This window comes from Hemitrygon akajei, chromosome 8, assembly GCF_048418815.1.
Source record: "Hemitrygon akajei chromosome 8, sHemAka1.3, whole genome shotgun sequence".
Classification (NCBI taxonomy): domain Eukaryota; kingdom Metazoa; phylum Chordata; class Chondrichthyes; order Myliobatiformes; family Dasyatidae; genus Hemitrygon; species Hemitrygon akajei.
The window spans coordinates 44,063,288-44,084,106 of record NC_133131.1 but is presented as its reverse complement, the minus strand read 5'-3'; the positions used below and the strand labels follow the sequence as shown (position 1 = coordinate 44,084,106).

The following is a 20,819-nucleotide window of genomic DNA, read 5'->3' as shown; positions in this document are numbered from 1 at the left end:
TTCATGTTTCTCTACACTTAAGAGGTTATAATGATCACCGTTAGTTTAGCAGTTAAGGGCAGCACTGTAGCGTAACACTATTACAGTGCCAGGGACCAGTGATCAGGGCTCAATTTCCACCTGTGTGTAAGGAGGTTGTATGTTCTCCCCGTGACGAGGACCAGGGTTTCACCCAGGTGATCTAATTTCCTCCCATTTCCAAAAACATACAGGTTAAGGGTAGTAAGTTGTTGACATGCTATGTTGGTGCCAGAAGCATGGAGACATATTCGGACTGTGCTGGTCGTTAACACAAATGACGCATTTCACTCTGTACTTTGATGTACATGTGACAAATAAAGCTAATCTTTCCTTGATTCTATTTGCATTTCCTGGGAACTCATCCTAAGCTACCAGCGCCAAAATTTTCTGAGGATATTCTTTATACAAAGCAGGCAAATCCAAATGAGCCAAATACCATACTCCTTAGAATGACCAGACAAATAGCTGAAGATGTTTTGTACAGTAATGTATAGGGCTGATTTATTTTCCCTCATTCAACACCATTTTCCTGCCTTCTCTCTGTAACCTTTGTCACCCTTACTAATCAAAAATCTATCAACCCCCACTTAAACATACTGAATGACTTGGCCTCCACAGTGGTCTGTGGCAATGAATTTCAGATTCACCAGCCTCTGGATAAAGAAATTCCTCCTTATCCCTGTTCAAAAGGGACGTCCATCTTTCCTGCGGCTGTGTCTTTTGTTCCTAGACTTTCCCACTATTAAAAACATCCTCCCACGTCCATTCTACCTAGGCCTTTCAATTTTCTCAACATCTGCAATTCTGAATTAATAAAACGTACATCCAGAAGTATCTCTGAGGTTATGTTCAAATGATTTTTAACTATAGCGCAATTAAAGTTTACTTCCAAACTCGTGTACAGCCCACAATCTAGGGGTTTAATGTGAAACAGTAATAAGAGATTAATTCTTCTTACTCGATTTTCTTGACATTTTCCAATTTCGACTCCTTTGGGGTTCCTTTTTCAAGTAATAGTTCTTTTGTGATCTTTGTCATATTTGGAGTTGCTGTTCCTTACTCTGTGTGAAAATCAACAAAAGCACAATTCATGTTCTGTTCCTTCATTCATTGAGTCCTATGTAACAAAATCCAATAATCAAAAGGCCCAAACTATGGACAGTTGACCTTTGATAACCTGAGGCTCGTCTCAGTTACTTTACCCCAGGTCTCGTGCATGGTAGAATTTCCTCCCCAAACTCCTTCAAACTGAAAAAGAGGAAGAATTTCAAATGAAGTGCTGGGGAGGCGATCATGAAGACAAAGAGAAGTTTGCAGATGGGTAGTGTGTAACCATTTAAAATAAAGAATGCAAGGTAGGAAGTTATGGAGGTAGGCTTGAGAAGTGGCAGCAGAAAGGGCAGGGTTGGTGGCTTAAAGCAATTTCAAAGTGAGAAAAGATACCATCTCCAACAGTGGGCCATGTAAAGTTCGGGTCTTTATCATGTAAATAGCTTCCGACTCTCAAATTTGTAATGCATCACCAGAATGAGAGCCGATGGTAATATTTCTCGTAGCATTTAAGAAATGTTTAGAGAAGAACCCCAATTACCAAGGTTCATAGACTGCAGGTAATAGTATAGATTGGTACTTGAGGATCAGCCTGGACATACTGGGCTGAAAGGCCGGTTTCTAGCTGTATGACTGATTACAATATCTCATGGTTTATAATCAAGTCTACCTTCTCTAGCCATCACCCTCACACAGACACATATCAGGTAAAAGAGGCCGTTGGAAACACTTTGTAGTCTCATCAATCCCCTCAGAATCAATGAAATTAGAGAGAAATTAAGTAATCCTCAAAGCCACCAAAAGGGGTCTGTGGTTTATAATGGATATTGTTCACAAGTCTATTCCCTTCTGGTATACAAGTCTAGAAAGGAGAAAGAGTCTGGAGTTGACTGAAAAGTTGTTCAATGCAAGATCAAGTTCAGCCACTGAAGGAGTGTAGTGCTGTGAGTGAGGGGACTGGTTGTAACTCCATTTAAGGCTTAGTAACTCCAGTAAGACTTAGAAACAAAGAAACATGGAAAACCTACAGCACATTACAGGCCCTTCGGCCCACAATGGTGTGCTAAATATGTACTTACTTTAGAAATTACCTGGGGTTACCCATTGCCCTCCAATTTTGTAAGCTCCATGTACCTATCATGGAGCCTTGAAAAAGACCCTATTGTATCCATCTCCACCAGTCGCTGGCAGCCCATTCCACGTACTCACCACCATCTGCATAAAAAACTTACCCCTGACATCCCCTCTGTACCTACTTCCAAGCACCTTAAAACTCGGCCTTCTCATGTTAGCCATTTCAGCCCTGGGAAAAAGCCTCTGACTATCCACACGATCAATGCCTCTCATTATCTTATACACCTCTATCAGGTCACCTTTCCTCCTCCATTGCTCCAAGGAGAAAAGGCCAAGTTCACTCAACCTACTCTCATAAGGCAAGCACCCCAATCCAGGCAACATCTTTGTAAATCTCCTCTGCACCCTTTCTATAGTTTCCACATCCTTCCTGTAGTGAGGTGACCGGAACTGAGCACAGTACTCCAAGTGGGGTCTGACCAGGGTTCTATTATCTCTCGGCTCATGAACCCTGGGCAACTAGTCAACAATATTCCCGGTATGTTAATCCCTCTCTCACTCTCGCTACACCATCTTTTTCTCCTTACCCAATTTCTGGTAAGTGTCTTATCTGAACCGTTTCCCTTTCCGCAGACGCTGCTTGACCTGCTAAATGAACCAGTTTTTTCCTCGCTTTATTTACAATTTATGCAGTTTTTTCAAATATCTACTTTTTGAAACAGTTGTGAACTCAAAGAGCAAATTATTTATCCAGAACAACTTAATAGGATAAGTGTATGCGCAAAAGCTCGGAAATCTAAATTAAAAACAGGAAAGTTGCACACATTCTGCAGGTCCCATAGCGTCTATGAAAAGTGAACGGTTTGCTTTCACCGCCTATTAATGGGAAAAGCCTGAAAACAGTAGTAACTTGATTGAAAGTGGCGCCACTGTCCCTCCGTAGTCACCCTCAGCACTGGGTCCAAGGAGCCACACGTGGACACAGCCGCGGGGGCTGCCATTACACCGGATTAACCAGGAAACATTTGCATTAACTTTCCCAGCACCGACACCGCTCAGCCCGGTCACCTTCTGCACCCCGTGGCACCGGTTCCCAGCCGGGACTTCACACCGAGTCGTTTCCGGAAGCCCGGTTCGCGCGCTGGCGGCGTCAATACCTAGTCATCCGGCATCTTTAGGTACGCATGCGCACAACGTGAGCAGTCGACCGGCATCTTTTGGTGCGCAGGCGCGACTCGATTCATACGCGATCCTTTCAGGGCGCATGCGCGCTGTGCTTGCCATCGATGGTGGCCGCTGCGCGCAGGGTTGGAGTTGTGCGGTTGGCCGGTGCTGGCGGCGGCTGGAGACGGCCTCTCGGAGTCCCCCAGGTAGGGGGCGCGGCCTGACGATGGCTACCGAGGCCACCGCGCAGCCCAGCTGTGGCTGCCGAGGGATCCGTTCGTGTCTGAGTTGTGAGCGGGCCAAGGGCCCGGTTGTTGTGATGCCCAAGTGTGAGCAGGTTAGTGTCTCTCCGTAAGATGTGGCTTCTGTATTGGAAATAATTTATGGAGGCATAGGGGGATTGCAGTACTTGAATCTGGAGCAACAAGCAATCTGCTGAGTGAGCTCGAGGGCCGAGCAGCATCTGAGAGAGGAGGAATTACTTTGCCCCCACAAATGTTGCTCGACCAGCTGATTGCCTCTACCAGAATGGTTATTGCAAGTGAATGAATGGGGCCCTTCTCAAAGAAGCCTCACTCATCACCAGGACTAGGGCTGCAAGAGGTTGTGATGGAAACAGATGTTACAGTGGTGCTTAAGAGTATTTGAATATTGGTATTAGTTTATTCTTGTCACATGTACCAGGGTGCAGTGTAAATCTAGTTGGGAAATGTAGAGAAACGGTTCATGTACAGGCAGAAGAGATTTGGTGTAATTTGGCATTGTGCTTAGCACAGACATTGTGGGCTGAAGGGCCTCTACCAGTGCTGTACCAGCCTGTGTTTCATGTTCAAACTCTGTACAGTTGGAAACTTAAGATGAAGTTAACACCAGCCAGGCTGATCTTCACTTTCACTTGTGGAATATTTACCCCAGTAAACCATTCTGGCACAGTTGGCTATGAGGAACATTGGGACAAACTGGATTTGTATCCACTGGAAATTGGAAGAGTCAGCGAGGATGTGACTGAAACAGGAGATGAGAGGCTTGAGAGAGGGCATGTGAAGAGAAAGGAAGTTTCCTATTATGGGAGAATCTAGAAACGAGAAAATCTGCAGATGTTGGAAATCTGAGCAACATGAACAAAATGCTGGAGAAACTCAGCTGGCGTCTACGGGGGGAAAAGGACAGTTGACGTTTTGGGCCGAAACCCTTTGGCAGGACCGAATAAAAAAAAAATGCTGAGGAGCAGATTTAAAAGGTGGGGGGGGGGCAGAGTACCACCTGATGATGGGTGAAACTTGGAGGGGAGGGATAAAGTAAAGAGCTGGGATTGATTGGTGAAAGAGGCAGAAAGCTGCAGAAGAAAGACAAAGGGGGAAGGAGCACCAGAGGGGGGCGATGGGCAGGCAAGGTGATAAGGTGAGGGGGAAAAGTGGGGGGGGGGGGCGGCATTACCAGAAGTTTGAGAAATCGATATTCATGCCATCAGGTTGGTGGGTACCCAAATGGAATATGAGGTGTTGTTCCTCCGTCCTAAGTGTGGCCTCATCACAACAGTGGAGGTCTCCATGGATGGACATATCAGAATGGGAAGTGGAATTAAACTGGGTGGCCCCAGGGAGATCCCACTTGTTCTGGTGGAAGGAGTGTAGATGCTCAGCGAAGCGGTCTCCCAATCTACGTCGGGTCTCACTGATATACAGGAGGTCACACCAGCAGCACCGAACACAGTAAATGACTCCAAAAGACTCACAGGTGAAGTGTCACCTCACCTGGAAGGACTGATTAGGGCCCTGGATGGTAGTGAGGGAGGAAGTGTAGGGGCAGGTGTAGCACTTGGTCCGCTTGCAAGGATAAGTGCCAGGAGGGAGATCAGTTGGGAGGGACGAATGAACAAGGGAGTTGTGTAGGGAGTGATCCCTGCAGAAAGTTGGGGGAGGGTAAGATGTGTGGTGGGAGGCTGGTGGGCTGGTAGGTGAGGACAAGAGGAAACCTATCCCTGGTAGCGTTGCGGGAGGATGGGGTAAAAGCAGATGTGTATGAAATGGAAGAGATGCAGTTGAAGGCAGTGTCATTGATGGTGAAGGAAGGGAAGCCCTTTTTTTGAAAAAGGAGGACATCCCCTTTGTTCTAGAATGAAAAGCCTCATCCTGAGAGCAGATGCAGCAGAGGTGGAAGAATTGAGAGAAGGGGGTGGCATTTTTACAAGTAGCAGGGTGAGACAAAGTATAGTCCAGGTAGCTGTGAGAGTCCGTTGATTTATATAGACATCAGTGGATAAGGTGTCTCCGGAGATAGAGACAGTGAGATTGAGAAAGGAAAGGGAAGTGTTGGAAATGGACCAGGCGAATTTGAGGACTGGGAATTTGCAGGCAAAGTGGATGAAATTGACGAGTTCAGCATGGGTGCAGGAAGCAGCACCAATGCAGTCGTTAATGTAGCATAGGAAAAGTGCAGGATGGTCACCAGTGAAGGCTTGCAACATAGACTGTTCAATGTAGCCAATAAACAGGCAGGCATAGCTGGGACTTGTGCGAATGCCCATGATTACCCCTTTTGTTTGAAGGAAGTGAAACCCAATGTAGATTGGGAGACTGCTTCACCGAGCATCTATGCTCCATCTGCCAGAACAAACAGGATCCCCCAGTGGCCACCCATTTTAATTCCACTTATCATTCCCATTCTGATATGTTCATCTGTGGCCTCCTCCACTGTCAGGATAAGGCCGCGCTTAGGCTGGAGGAACATATCATACCTTATATTCCGTTTGGGTAGCCTCCAACCAGACAGCATGAACATTGATTCCAGTAATGCCTCCACCCCACCCCCTTCTCATCCCCTCGTCCCTCTCTCATGTTATCTCCTTGCCAGCCCATTGGCTCCCTTTGGTGCTCTTCTCTTCCCCCCCCCCCCCCTTCTTTCTTCCATGGCCTTCTGTCTCTCTCACCAATCAACTTCCTAGCTCTTTGTTTCATCCCTCCCCCTGCAAGTTTCACCTATTGTCTAGTGTTTCTCCCATTCAAATCTATTCCTCAGCTTTTTTTTTTACAGTCCTGTCAACTGTGCATTTTTCCATAGATGCTGCCTGGCCTGCTGAGTTCCTCCAACATTTTGTGTGTATTGTTTGAATATTGGTATTAATTTATTCTTGTCACATATACTATTTCCTATTATGGGAGACCCTAGGGCTCTTTAAAAATAAGGGGCTAGCTGTTTAAGACACTCAAATTTCCTCAAAAAATGCTAGAAGGGGAATCTTTTAATATTGTGAAGGCAGAAATTGATACATCCTTGTTAAGCTAGAAGTTTAAGGATTACTATCATGTGCTGTAAAATAGCGTTAAAAGTTAGAGCCATAATCTTGTTAAGTGGTAGAGCAGGTATAGAGACTGAATGTTCTATTTATGCTCCCATTTCGTACAGAGGAAAGGATGGTAAGCCCCTCCATTGATTGAGGTCGACCATGGGTGTTACGTCCTAGCTGTCATGTGCAAGTCAGGGCAGTACGATTTGAAGCGCAACCTGTTGCCAATGCAGCAGGCTCCCACTCTACACACGGCTGATGAATTCAAAGGAATGGCAGAGACTGATAGTTTGGCACCAGCGGTGTCGCAGAAGTTGCCAGTCAGCATTGAACTCAACTGAGGACTGCCTTACGGATTCCAGCTCTGGATATTTCCTTGGGGTTTACTCTTGAAGCCTTCCCCATTAGTGGGTATAGCCTCAAGATAGTGGGGTTTGAGATCAGAGTTTTCCTTCTCAATGAGCTGACAGCCAAGGCTGACGGGACTCCTTCTGTAAGAAGACTGGTTTTAAGGTGCCATTAACCAACCTTTGCCCCTTATGTCAAAGGAAACTGTTCCACTGGTCTAGTAGCTAAGGCCCACGTGAAGGCAGGAGTTAGACATGGTTGTTAGAAGCTATTTGAGACGCATGCCATTGGGAGCATTAATAGATAGAAGGAGCTTATCCCCACTAACCCCACCACCCCAGACTATGATGCAAAGGATGCTGACCAATAGATAACTAGAAAGGCATCAGGTCATTGGAAGTTAGTGAATTTCAAGGGCATTGATTTTCAGTTTAGGTGAAGGAGGGATGATTCTCAGTTTGACAGCAATAGTGAGTTCAACTTGCAGTGGTTACTTCAACCAGCATTCATAATGACTACAGAAAGTGCTGGAAAAGCTCAACAGATCAGGCAACATCTGTGGAACTAGAAGCAGCTAATGATTTAGATGAAAGATCTCTACAGATTATTTGATAATGAATTTTCCACCTGAAATATTTTTCTGGTTTCTTTTTCCACTGCTTGTACCTAACCTGCAGGATATTTCCAGTATTTTCTGTTCTTAGTTCAGATTTTCAATATCTACATTATCTTTGATTTTTCACAACTGCAACCTGATCGTCTTTGATCGTGAGATGAATGATATCGTAAGACCATAAGATCTCAAAGTAGAGTTAGACCTTTTGACCCATCGAGCATGTTCTGCCATTCATCACCTTTCTCCATTCCCTTTCACCACACACTTCTCTGTCTGGCAGAACTGGTCCTCGCCCTCAACAAATTTTCCTTCGGCTCCTCCCACTTTCTCCAAACTCAAGGGGTAGACATGGGCCCCAGCTATACTTGCCTCTTCATTGGCTATTTAGATCAGTCCATGTTCAAAGCCTTTCCCAGTAATGTTCCCCAGCTCTTCCTCTGCTAACTGCTTCGGTGCTGCTTCATGCACTCATGAGCTCATCACTTTCATTAGCTATGCCTCTGACTTCTACCCTGTCCATAAATTCACTCAGTCTATTTCTGGCACATCCTTCCCCTTTCTCAATCTCTGACTCCATTTCTGGAGACACAGCCAGCTGACATCTTTTAGAAGTCTTATGACTCCCATGGATATTTTGATTGACTATACCACTTCCCACCCTATCTCCTGTAAAAATGCTATTCCCTTTTTTCAATTCTTTTGCCTCCACTGCATCTGTTCCCAGGAGGCAACTTTTCGTTCCGTGATGCCCTCCTCAAAGAACGGGGTTTCCCTCCCTCCACTATTGATGCTGCCCTCACCCACATCTCCATTTCCCAAACATCTGTGTTCACCCCATCTTCCCTCCGCCTTAACAGTGATAGACCTCCTCTTGTCCTTACCTCCCACCCCATCAGCCTCCACATCCAGTACATCATCCTCTGCAACTCTGTCGTCTCCAAAAGGATGCACTAAACAAATCATTACCTGCCTCCCCCTCCAGGACTCCCTTGTCTATTTGTCCCTCCCCACTAATCTCCCTCCTGGCATATATCCCTGCAAGTGGCCAACGTACTACACCTGCATATTTAACACCTCTGTCACCTCCATTCAGGGCCCTGGATGAGGCAACACTTCAACTGTGGATCTGTTGGGGTTGTTTATTGTGTCCGGTCCTCCCGATGCGGCCTCCACAATGGTGAGCCCCATTGTAAATTGGGGAACGCTTTGTTGAGCACCTCCGCTCCATCTGCCACAAGCAGGACTTCCTGGTGGCCAAACAGTTTAATTCCGGTTCCCATTCCTGTTCTGACATTTCAGTCCATGGCCGCCTCTTGTGCCAATATGGGGCCACCCTGAGGGTGGAAGAGCAACACTTTATATTCTGTCTGGGTAGCTTCTGGCCTGATGGCATGAATATCAACTTCTTCTGATCAAACAATTTTCTTCTGTCTTGCATATCACTCCTTCCTGGGTCCCCTCCTCCTTCCCTTTCTCCAATGGTCCACTCTTCTATCAGATTCGTTCTCCAGCCCTTGACCTTTCCCACCCACTTGGCATTCCCTATCACCTTCCAGCTAGCCTCTTTCCCACCTCCCCCCACCTTTTTTATTCCTGCACCTTCCCCCTTTATTGTCAGTCCTTGAGAGGGGTCTCGGTCTGAAATGTTGACTGGTTACACTTTTCCATAGATGGTGCCTGTCCTGCTGAGTTCCTCCAGTGTTTAGTGTGTGTTGCTTTGGATTTCCAGCATCTGCAGATTTTCTCATGTTTATAAAACAACACAATGTTTGGATATGACTTGTGCTGCATTTTATATTTGTATGTGCACCTTGCATTTCTTTTCCAATTGGATTAAAAACTTCTTCATAGATGTTGGGAATGTTAAGAAAACACTTAAGTTTTGTTCTTGGTCCAAAAATGAACACATGTATTATTTATATGGTGCTTGATCTGGTCATTGAGTTTCATTGTTTGGTTTTTATCAAAAAGTAGTTTGGGATGGAGTGATATTGATGCCAGTTTTTTTTGTGTCAAAGTGCTCTTTCTAATTATGTGAACGTTGTTATTAAAAACTCTTTCTACAGAGAACGTACCACTTCACTTACCATCCCAAGTCAGGCTTGGCAGTTGGGGATGACTCCACATGTCTGAGTGGCTGGGCTTTTCCATTTCCTGGCGTATTTTTAATAGAAAATTTTGTGAATGAAGAGGAAGAAACAGAGTTGGTGAACCTGATGGATAACAATGAGTGGAAACCTTCACAATCTGGACGAAGGAAGCAGGTTAGGTTTCCCTGTCATGATGAACATGCTATTTATGGATCACTTATTAAGACACCGATACAATACAGTTTTGCAGTATAAAGTGATGGAATGAGAAATTTCTGTTTCAAGTGGTCAGATGTGATAGCCAATTTTTATTTAATTCCATTCCTTTTGTGTTTAACACTTTGTTTTGATGGGATTATAGAAGATAACTTCCTATTATAGACATTAATCATTCTGGTGCAAATATGTCATACTTCCCAGATATCTTAAAGCATTTGTAAATAGTTTTTCAAAATACACGCAAAGCTATGTGCTGAACGTTTTTAAATGTTGATACAGTAGATTTTAAAGTAACTCAACAGATTTTTTTTCTTTTAAATACAATCTTAATTAAAGCCCACTCTTACTAAAATCAATCATTTCAAGTTTCCTGTTTTGGATGTTTACTGTGTCCCTTGAGATTCTAAGGATCTGGAAGTACTTAATTGAATTGTTTCTTTTGCTATTAAAAACATTCATAACATTGTTATATAATAATGAGATCTATCTACAAGCAGGGATTAGAGTGGCGCAAATCATTAACCAAGCAGAAATTGCTGAATATTATCAACAGGCCCAACAGAATCTGTACAGAGAGAGACAGTTATCAGAGCAAGGAAAAGTCATTTCTTAATTCTGATGAATAATCACTGATCTGAAATGCTATTTCTGCTTCTCTTTTCAATAGATGTTGCTGGACTTGATTGGGTATTTTCAACAATTTCTATTTTTATTTCTGTATTTTTTCCATATTGTATTCACCAGACGAGTTCAAACAATCCATCTATTTTGAATGCTGTTTTAAATCCCTTTCATCTGTTGACTGAAATTACTTGGGTATCAGTACATTTTCATTCTTGGGTCAGATTTTTTAGAAGAGAATAGTTTAATACAAACTTTTGTGGGAAATTGAATATTTAACAGGAAGTGTATGAACCGTATTGTTTAAAAATATATGAGTAAAGTCAACTGGAATGTGAAAGAAGCAAAGAGATTTGTGGTGATTGATGCCAAATTGAAGAATTTGTTGTATTATGATGCTTGCTGTAGTCATGCATTTATACATCATTTTCTCCAGTTTCTTACAACTGTACTGTATTTACACAGTACCTTCGATCCACAGGCCAATTCAGTATGGTTAAACTTGGACCGAGTTAAACAGTTCCATAGCTGATGGATCAAATCAAAGCTTGGTTGACCCATCCTATTTGTTCATGAATAGTTCAGAATAATTAAACAGTTACTGTGAATCGAGGAGAATCAGAATCAGGTTTATTATCACTGGCATGGGACGTGAAATTTGTTAACTTAGCAGCAGCAGTTCAGTACAATACATAATCTAGCAAAGAATGAAAAAATAATAATATGACCTAATAATAAGGAAATAAATTAATTACAAATATTGAATAGATTTTTTAAAATGTGCAAAAACAGAAATACTGTATATTTTTTTAAAAATTGAGGTAGTGTCCAAAGCTTCAATGTCCAGTTAGGAATTGGATGGCAGAGGGGAAGAAGCTGTTCGTGAATCGCTGAGTGTGTGCCGTCAGGCTTCTGTATCTCCTACCTGATGTAACAGAGAGAAAAGAGCATGCCCTGGGTGCTGGAGCAACAACTCCCAAGAACATAAAAAAGCCCAACATTTGAGTGTCAAATTGAAGGCTGAAGCAAACAACTTCAGCCAATTGTGCTGAGTAGATGATTAATCCCAGCTTCTTCCTGAGGGCCCCATAGTCACTTAGACTTGGCTTCAGCCAATTCAATTCCCAACACTTAAATAGTAAGAAAAATACTGGAGAAAAAGTCCAACAGGAGAATAAATATTGTGTGCTGGGTTTGTGATCCAGGAACATGTCTGGAAATCTGTTCTTTCTCCCTAACCCAACAGGTAGGGAATTTGAATTCAGTAAATCTAGAACTTGGGAAAAAAAAAACTATTGTGCTATCAGTAACAATTAATGTAAACTTTTAAAAAGTGGTTATAGATATCAGTTTGGTTTTCTATTTGCTTTTAGGAAACACGTGTGTCTTGTCTTGCTTAAGTGGCTCCAGGCCAGTAGAAATATTATTAAGCTTATCTGCCCTCTGAAATAGTTTACCTAGCCAATAAGCTATCATCACTATCTTTCCAAGAGCAAATATTGATCAACAATAATTTCAAGGCTTGCCAGTGATTACAAGTGAAGAAATAAATTAGTATTCTTGTTTTAATCCATTGTTACTCATTTATTTCCTTGTCAACTTTCAGGACTATGGCCCAAAGGTGAACTTTAAAAAGCACAAGTTGAAAGTGGGGTGTTTCAGCGGTCTACCATGCTTCAGCCTCTTGCTTGTGGACCGAATGGCACAATACAATATCCTGGAAAACTTCCTTCCTGTGGAACAATGTAACCTGGATTACAGACCAGAGCAAGGCTCCGCCATTGATCCGCACTTTGATGACTGGTGGCTGTGGGGCAGACGTTTGGTCAGCATTAATTTGTTGTCTGAAACTGTGTTATCAATGACCTGTGATTCAGATGATTTCCTCCAGCTGCACTTGACTGAAATGGTACAAAACGCACAGCAATATGATCTCATAAATGGTCATTCAGAAAGCATTTTTGATTTCAATGTCGATATTCCAGGTCCCTACAAAAGTCAAAGATCTGTACCTTCCAATGATGTCGAGGTGGCAATTCATTTACCAAGGAGATCTTTAATTGTTCTGTATGGAAATGCACGATATAAATGGAAACATGGAATTTACAGACAAGACATCAAGTCAAGGCGAATTTGCAGTACTTTTAGGGAGCTATCAGAAGAATTTATCGAGGGAGGGAAACAAGAGGCACTTGGGAAGGTGCTCTTGGATATTGCATTAAGCTTTAAGGGTGTTCCCGGATAATATCGCTGAAACATCAAAAAGGAATGATTGTGATTATAAAACTAGCTCTGGGATATGTACATTAAAAACTTGGCTTAAGTTATTTTATTCCCTCTCCCTACCATGCAGCCTGGTTTTAAATAACTGCTCTATATTTTTACAGATTAAAAGGGTGAGTACAAGAATCATGAATTTTGTTTTTTTTTCCTCTCAACTGCCCCATTCGGGGAAACTTTTCTCTACGCAGAATTGTGTATTGTTAATCACACTATTATTGAGGACACTTAGAAGACATTACGGTGTTAAAATTGCAAATACGAGGAAATCTGCAGATGCTGGAAATTCAAGCAACACACACAAAATGCTGGTGGAACACAGCAGGCCAGGCAGCATCTATAGGGAGAAGCAGTGTCGACATTTCGGGCCGAGACCCTTTGTTAGGACTAACTGAAAGAAAAGATAGTAAGAGATTTGAAAGTAGGAGGGGGAGGGGGAAATGCGAAATGATAGGAGAAGACAGGAGGGGGTGGGGTGAAGCTAAGAGCTGGAAAGGTGATTGGCAAAAGGGATACAGAGCTGGAGAAGGGAAAGGATCATGGGATGGGAGGCCTAGGGAGAAAGAAAGGGGCACCCATGGACCCCACTAAGGAGCACCAGACTACTGTCTCACACACCATCACCAACTTTTATCAGCTCTGGGGATCTCCCATCCACTGCCACCAACCTCATAGTTCCCACACCCCGCACTTCCCATTTCTACCTCCTACCCAAGATCAACAAACCCACCTGTCCAGGTAGACCTATTGTCTCAGCTTGCTCACTCTATTGAGGCTTTTCAACAAAATTCCAGAATATTGCTAGTGTCTTCCACAGTAAAGATGAAGGCAAAATACTTACTTAATTCATCTGTCATTTCCCCTATTACTGCCTGTTATGTACCCTGTAACGGGTTAAAAAGAACCAACAGAAATGGACACACCTGAGTCTTCCGTTATAAACTCTATTTTATTAGTAACTACGTGAATAAAGTAATATAAAACGAGATAAGGTAAACAGGTTAGCAAAGGTATAGGTGAGTACATAAGGTTCCCAAGCTTTGCCAGCTCAGCTGATTAGGTGATACAGTCTTACGGTAGTATGGTAAGTAATGAGTTCAGTTCTGGAATTTGATATGAGTAGAATTGGAGAGAGAGAGTTAGTGTGTTGGTTTATTTTCCAGTGCTAATCCTCCATGTCACCCTCCAGTTCCTGAAACTTACAGTCACCAACTTATGACCACAGAAAAGTGGAATGCTGGTCTTCCACGGTAACGCTATCAACCCAGGCCAGGGTTGAACATAACCGATAGCGTTCCACTGGTCACTCCTTTGTCCACACTGTGAGCAAAATCCCCACCCTTGTCATGGGCACACAAAGCTCACCAGCGTCCTCCTTGCCTCTGGAGTCATGTGTCTTGTGTGTCTGATTAAAAAGTCGACTGACCTTGTATATATTTCAGTAGTGCGGAACATGTTGTCCATCATATAGCTCCACCTTTCAGTTTCCAAGGCAACTCACAGATTTTCTGTCTCGTCCTGCTGCTGAATTAGTACACAAGCTGTTCGCTCACTCTCTCTCTTGTTAAAGGAACAGTCCACTTTAGAATAATCCTTCAGATCTCGTCACACTGCTTCTCCAGCATCACTCTCCAGTTGTCCGATATCTACTCTTCTGTTTTACTCTTTATATATCTGAAGAAACATCTAGTGTCCTCTTTAATATTATTGGCTAGCTTACCTTTGTATTCCATCTTTTTCCTCTTTATGACATTTTTAGTTGCCTTCTGATGGTTTTTAAAAGCTTCTCAATCCTTCCTACTAATTTTTCCTCCCTTTGACTTTTACATTGGGTTTGACTTCCTGTGTCAACAACGATTGAGTCATCCTGCCTTTAGAATACTACTTCTTCTTTGGGATGTATCTATCCTGCACCTTCTGAACTGATCCCAAAAATTCTGGCCATTGCTGTTCTGCCATCATCCCTGCTAGTGTCCCCTTCCAATCAACTTTGGCCAGCTCCTCTCTCATGCCTCTGGAATTCCCTTTACTCCGCTGTAATACTGATACATCTGACTTTAATTTCTCCCTCTCAAATTACAGGGTGCATTCTATCTTATTATGATTGAGCTGTGTGGCTAAGCACTGCTCAAATGCTATTTATAAATTTGCTGGTGATACAACCATTGTTGGCAGAATCAGAGATGGTGACGTGAGAGTGCACAGGAGCAAGATATGCCAGCTAGTTGAGTGGTGTTGCAGCAACAACATTGCACTCGGTGTCAGTAAGACCAAAGAACTGATTGTGGATTTCGGAAAGGGTAAGACAAGGAAACACAGGAGGATCAGAAGTGGAGAGAGTGAGCAATTTCATGTTCCTGGGTGTCAATATCTCTGAGGGCCCAACCTGGACCCAACATATTGATTCAGCTATAAAGAAGGCAAGGCAATGGCTATATTTCATTAGGAGTTTGAGGAGATTTGTTATATCACCAAAAATGCTCCCGCATTTCTACAGATGTACAATGGAGAGCATTCTAACTGTCTGCGTCACTGTCTGGTATGGGGGAGGTGGTGGGGGCTACTGCACAGGATTGAAGTAAGCTGCAGCTCCTTTATGAGCAAATTTTTAGGGATATTAAACATTCTCAGTTTAAATTTGTCAAAGTATACAGAGATTGGAGTGCAAAGGGGCAATTGGCAAAAAGGTTTGGTGTTGGGCTTGAGAGATGTTCCCATCCAGTTCATAAACCATGACACAGTCTTCAGCCATCGGGTCTTAGACTGACATTTTTTTGGGTTATTAAAGCTAGATTTTCTCTATCTGCCCCTCTGCTATTCTGCTGTAACTATTTGTAGCTCAGAGTGGGTACCTTGCTTTGCTAATCAGATATGCTTTCCACAAGTATGGCAATATAAAAGGTCATCTTGCAGGTTAAGGAAAACATGGTATTGTGGTTTGGGTCTCAGCAATGATAGACAGTCCCAAAGAACTCATGATACAAATGTCCCAAATCATTGTGAGATGCACTCCTAGACCTGGAACTCAACACCTCCCTTTACAACTGGACCGTTGACTCCCTGACAAGCAAACAACCACCTCATTCAAACATTACCCACTTTCTTCCACCCAAACAGAGACCAAAATATTTCCCAGCTTTGTTCCTGGTTAATTATCTCCATAATAGTTTTTACCCACATCTTCTGATCAAGTTCATTGTCATAAAAATATTGTTTCCCCACAAACACTAACCAACCCATTTCCAGATTCAGCAGTGTGTGCATTTAATTGTGATTGACTTTTGATTAGAACTGGAACTTCCAATATTGAGTGAAGCACGTTATATCACCACCCTTCCTGAATTTAACCTCCTTTTATAGTTTAACAATATTGATTACTTATCAGTGAGTTTGGGATTTCACTTTAGCTTCTGTCGTTCTACAAACAGGAAGTATTAAGTATCTTAATTCTAGAAGTTCGAGAAGTGAGCAGCTAAATGCAAAAGAGATCTCACGTTATTTATGCGCATCTTCAATTTTAATATTCACATTTTCTCTCCCCGTAGATTAAAAAACGCTATCTACCTGCAGTTGCAGACTCTGACCACAAGGTGCCTCTGCAGGCTGCCTTTTTTTTAAAGCTCCTTGTTGAAATATTGGTGTAATGCAAGATAATACTTCAACGTTATCTTTGTTTATTCCAGTCGATGTTTCCCGTCTACGACAGTTCTCTAGTTCATCTTTCCCCTATTTCAGCACTACAGATAACTTCTCTCAACTTCACTTGCCCCATCATTGAAATGTTGCCACAACCAATGGAATTACTTTCAACGACTCTTCATCTCATGTTCTCTATATATATTGTTTATTTATTTATTCATTATTATTTCTTCATTTTGTATTTGCACAATTTGTTGTCTGGTTGAACACCCTAATTGAGTGGTCTTTCATTGATTCTGTTATGGTTATTATTCTATAGATTTGTTGAGTATGCCTACAAGAAAATTAATCTCAGGTTTGTGTATGGTGACATGCATGTACTTCAATAATAAATTTATTTTCAACTTTTAACATTGTCTGTCCTCTTGCAGAATCTCTCAGATCTTTGAGCTCCTGTACTTTTAAGTAATTTTATCTGCTCTGATAGGTCATCTAGTGTCTTTCTAGTTGAGTATTCTGCACCTTTGAGCATTGCATTCATTAAAACATCCATATAGTTGTTTACTATTAAAATTACAAAATCAGTCCTTTTATTTTCAAATTGAGTGGTAAAATGAGTTTTATTTCATGGAATGAAGGGAAGAATAGATTGTTGGAAAATTGACAATTGAACCTAGTTTAAAATAGTTTTCCTAACACAAAGGTTTTGCATGTACTTGTAGTTATTTTCCTAAACAGAGTATCTCAGGTCACTTTGCATATATTTTTATATATTTTTTACAGCAGGGGTCCACAGATCCCTTGCTTAATGGTGTTAGTCCATCAATGGCAGTAAATGTGGCAGAGATATTGCAAACATTGAAATAAACTTTCAAATCTACTTTGATGATGTAGATTTTAAAATATTGGACACAACACCATGAGAGAGGGTCTCAATGAGATCAGAGTACCATGAGAGATTTCCTCTGAGTAATGGCAACTGTGTTTTCCAAATTTACTTCTTAGGAATAACATAGCCTTGTCATGTGCTCACTGGAGCTTAGCGTTAGCAGTCTTGCCTTGGTATCGGAATGATGCATGCCCAACCCCCACCTGAGAATATGAGTTTAGAATCTGGGCTAATACAGTATTGAGGATTGTTTCTTCACCTTTGAAGGTAGTGATATTATCATGACATAAATACGTACAGGCCATCCTCTCAGGTGAACTGAAAGGACCCGTGCAATTTATAAGCAGGACAGTTCTCCGAATTCCAAGGCAGTATATAATATTAGAAAACTGCATGATTATCCAGTTCAGTAAAAATAAGACAGCAGTGTAATTTTGGGGTGGCTTGGTAGCGTAATGGCTAGTGCAACGCTTACCGTACCAATAACCTGGGTTCAATTCCCACCGCTGTCTGTAAGGAGTTTGTACGTTCTCCCTGTTACCACACGGGTTCCCTCCTACAGTTCAAAGCATACCGGTTGGTAGGTTAATTGTAAACTGACCCATGATTAGGTTAGGGTTAAATCAGAGGTTACAGGGTGGCACGAAAGGCTGTAAGGAACTATTTCGTGCTCTATCTCAATAAGTAAATACTAAAGTAATTTTTAAAGATGAGAGACTGATACATGTTGATGTTCAAAGGATCCAAGTGCCCTTGTCCATAAGTAACTGCAAGCAAATGTGCAAGAACCTCAGGCAATTAGAAAGGGAAATTGTATATGGGTCTTTATTGCAAGAGAATTTGAGTATAAGAATAAAGATGTTTTACCACAATTATACAGGACCTTGTTGAAACCACACTTGCGGTTGTGTGTACAATTTTGGTTTCTACTTAAAGAAGAATTTACTTGCTATCAATGGAATATACTGTAGATTATCTGGGAAGGCAGGTCAGCCAAATGAGATTGACTGAAGTAAATATACTTGCAATCAATCCTGAATTTCTGTATACCTCTCTGAAAGAGTGTTTACTAGAGGAAGATTTAAAGCAGATGATGTTAACCACCATCACCAAGTCATTTTTACTTGCTTACTTTATGACTCAGGACTCATCCCATTGTGACCATACAAAATCTCAGCAGTGATCCTATCAATTGTATTCCTGTACCTCTGCAGCGTTCTGCCTTACGAGGCCTATTAGCTAAACCTTGTGATTATTTTGTCCTTTGATTACGTAGAGAGCCGTTCACAGTAACCAATTGATTTATCTGCACTAGGGAGGAAACCTGATCTTCTAGGGGAAGATAGGTGGTCACAGGGAGAATGTGCAGACTTAACTGATATTGCTGGAAATGGGAGCACCTAGTAATGACCCCCTCTGCCACTCCTATTTACATCATAAATGTCCTTTTGTAGATGTCTTTTTCTTTCAGTTTTGCAATGTTATTTATCCAAAATCTTTTCTAATACAAGCCATTAAACAGTTGGATAATCAATTATATACTTCTGACCCAACGAGCTTTTAACCCTAACTTAGGACAATTTATGATGACTAATTAACCCACCGGGAAGATTATTGGGCTGTGGGAGGAAACCTGAGCACCCGGAGGAAACCCTGGCGTTCACTGGCTAGACGTAGGACGCCAGAATTCAACTCCGTTTCTCCGAGCTGTAATGGTGTTCCGGTCCAAATCAAGACGCTTAGTAATGGTTAAATATAGGGTGTAAACTTCCGGGATGAATTGAATACGCGTTTAAAAATAGATAGATGATCTTTGACCCAAAATATTTTTTCCTGCTCTACAGATGCCCGTCGACCTGCAGTGCTTTTCCATTATAATTTCACATTTCCAACATTCACTTTGTTTTTGTACTCAATCCACAATTTCTGTGATTGCCGAGCTCGCATTCCCAACGCAGTTCTATCCTGGTGCCCAGTAGGAACTACAACAACAGAATGATGAAAAGTTCTCCACCAAGTTTCGCAGCTCCGCTGTTGCACTCGCACCTGTCCATAACCGTCAGCTGACTGCTAGTCGGCGTGCTCATGGGAGTTGTAGTCCGTCAGTGGGCAGACCGGATGTGAGATCCCCGGGATCCTGACACAATAAAACTACACTGCCCAAGGTGCGGCGCGGCGACGCCTGCCCCTTTTTTCCTGGAGACAGCAGGGGGAGGAGCTTAGATCGGAAAGTTCTCCGCGGTTGTTGCTCGCCGTTTACTCCGGGAAGGGAGCACGACATGGCGGCCTCGGCGTACGGAAACGGAGGGGCGACTGCGGGAGGCGGCGGCGCCTCAAGCTTCCCCGTAGCCGGGGCGGTGGCCCAGGGGCCGCAGGTGGTGGTGTGGGAGTGGGAGGACGAGGCGGGCCACTGGAGGCCCTACAGCAGCAGAGTGAGCGAGCACGTCGAGCGCAGCCTGCAGCAACTACACGGAGCGGCAGCGGTGGCGACCGGCAAAGGAACCAACAGCATCGCGCTGGGCCAGGCCGACCCCTGGCTAGCCCCCTACATAATCGATATCCCTACACTCACCCAGTTCCGCCAGGACACCGGTACGGCCGCTCGCATACCGACTGCTAACGTCGCTATCGCGTTCACCCTTTAACGCTGTTCTGCATGTACGGCTCTCTATTGCTGTTGTCTAATTATTGCTCAATATTCATAACTTCACGTCAGAATGGCCTTTTGTTTACTTACAATATTTTATTTTGTTACAATTTGCTGTTTCTAGTGTACCTGCGGTAACTGCAGTTCAGTGTTGTCTTCAACTTTTATAAACACTTATCTGTAGATGTTTTCTCGTATTCCCTTTGCGGTAATCCACTTTTTTTTTACCTTGATATTTAGAAGGCTTATAAGAGATTAACGACATCTCTCAACAGATGTGTTCATTGGTTTTATTCCAATTACTTCACTGTTTCTGTTTTTAATTGATTCCAGCGGGCTACATATTTGTTAATATATTTATGACGTTTAGTTTTTGAGGTAGAGAATCTTCTCATTGGAAGTACTTTTACTTGATTTGTTTTCAAAGAACTTTAGTTTTTAGAGTCTTAAAGTTAGAAATTACATAAGTAAAGAAAATAACAAATGCATATCTCCTTAGGAGATTCAGACTTGATAATTGCAGTTGATGTTTTTGGATTTTATGTAAAGAAGAAAAAATAAGAAACAGCAGGAGCAAGGCAGTCAGCTCCTTAAGCTGCTTTACCATTCATTAAGATGGTAACCAGCTTCTTTCATTGTGGTCTCTCCATACCTTCATTCCTTTGAAGTCCGTCTCTGTTAATTTCTTTAAAGATATTTAAAGACTTCGTCAATTTTCTCAGTGGTAGAGAATACATAACTCTTGAGAGAAGAATTTCTACTGGTCTCTGTTTGAAATCGTTCACCCCTAATTCTGTAATAATGCCCTCTATTTTAGCTATTCCCATAGGAGAATTCTCTTAGCATAGATCTGTCAAGCCACCTCAGAAACTTGA

General features: G+C 42.5%; 3 protein-coding genes across 8 annotated transcripts in view; 2 read left to right on the top strand and 1 right to left on the bottom strand.

Annotated features, from left to right (window-relative positions):
- lrwd1 (leucine-rich repeats and WD repeat domain containing 1) overlaps window positions 1–3,355 on the bottom strand; it is a 70,404-nt gene extending 67,049 nt beyond the window's left edge. For 2 of the 5 annotated variants that reach the window (XM_073053741.1, XM_073053745.1), the window contains exons 1-2: window positions 3,214–3,327; window positions 980–1,082 (exon numbers count right to left, since the gene is read on the bottom strand). In XM_073053741.1, the coding sequence (XP_072909842.1) occupies window positions 980–1,059 (80 nt within the window). In that variant the 5' untranslated portion in view covers window positions 1,060–1,082; window positions 3,214–3,327. Of the gene's footprint in view, window positions 1–979; window positions 1,083–3,055 lie in introns of all 5 variants that reach the window. The other 3 variants (XM_073053744.1, XM_073053743.1, XM_073053742.1) reach the window with 3 other exon arrangements.
- A 55-nt stretch (window positions 3,356–3,410) lies between these two features.
- alkbh4 (alkB homolog 4, lysine demthylase) lies at window positions 3,411–12,898 on the top strand. Its single transcript, XM_073053740.1, has 3 exons — window positions 3,411–3,646; window positions 9,626–9,823; window positions 12,096–12,898. Exons 1-3 carry the CDS (start codon window positions 3,536–3,538, stop codon window positions 12,732–12,734), a joined length of 948 nt encoding a protein of 315 aa, XP_072909841.1. The 5' UTR covers window positions 3,411–3,535; the 3' UTR covers window positions 12,735–12,898.
- Window positions 12,899–19,487: 6,589 nt separating this feature from the next.
- dtx2 (deltex 2, E3 ubiquitin ligase) overlaps window positions 19,488–20,819 on the top strand; it is a 53,890-nt gene continuing 52,558 nt past the window's right edge. For both annotated transcript variants that reach the window (XM_073053754.1, XM_073053752.1), the window contains exon 1: window positions 19,488–19,889. In XM_073053754.1, the coding sequence (XP_072909855.1) occupies window positions 19,577–19,889 (313 nt within the window). In that variant the 5' untranslated portion in view covers window positions 19,488–19,576. The remainder of the gene's footprint in view (window positions 19,890–20,819) is intronic.

Excerpts from the sequence above, each read along its gene's own strand:
- alkbh4 (XM_073053740.1), top strand. The coding sequence starts at position 3,536 with ATGGCTACCGAGGCCACCGCGCAGCCCAGCTGTGGCTGCCGAGGGATC. Across the intron at positions 3,647-9,625 it reads TGATGCCCAAGTGTGAGCAG|AGAACGTACCACTTCACTTA; the intron begins GTTAGTGTCTCT and ends CTCTTTCTACAG. Across the intron at positions 9,824-12,095 it reads AATCTGGACGAAGGAAGCAG|GACTATGGCCCAAAGGTGAA; the intron begins GTTAGGTTTCCC and ends GTCAACTTTCAG.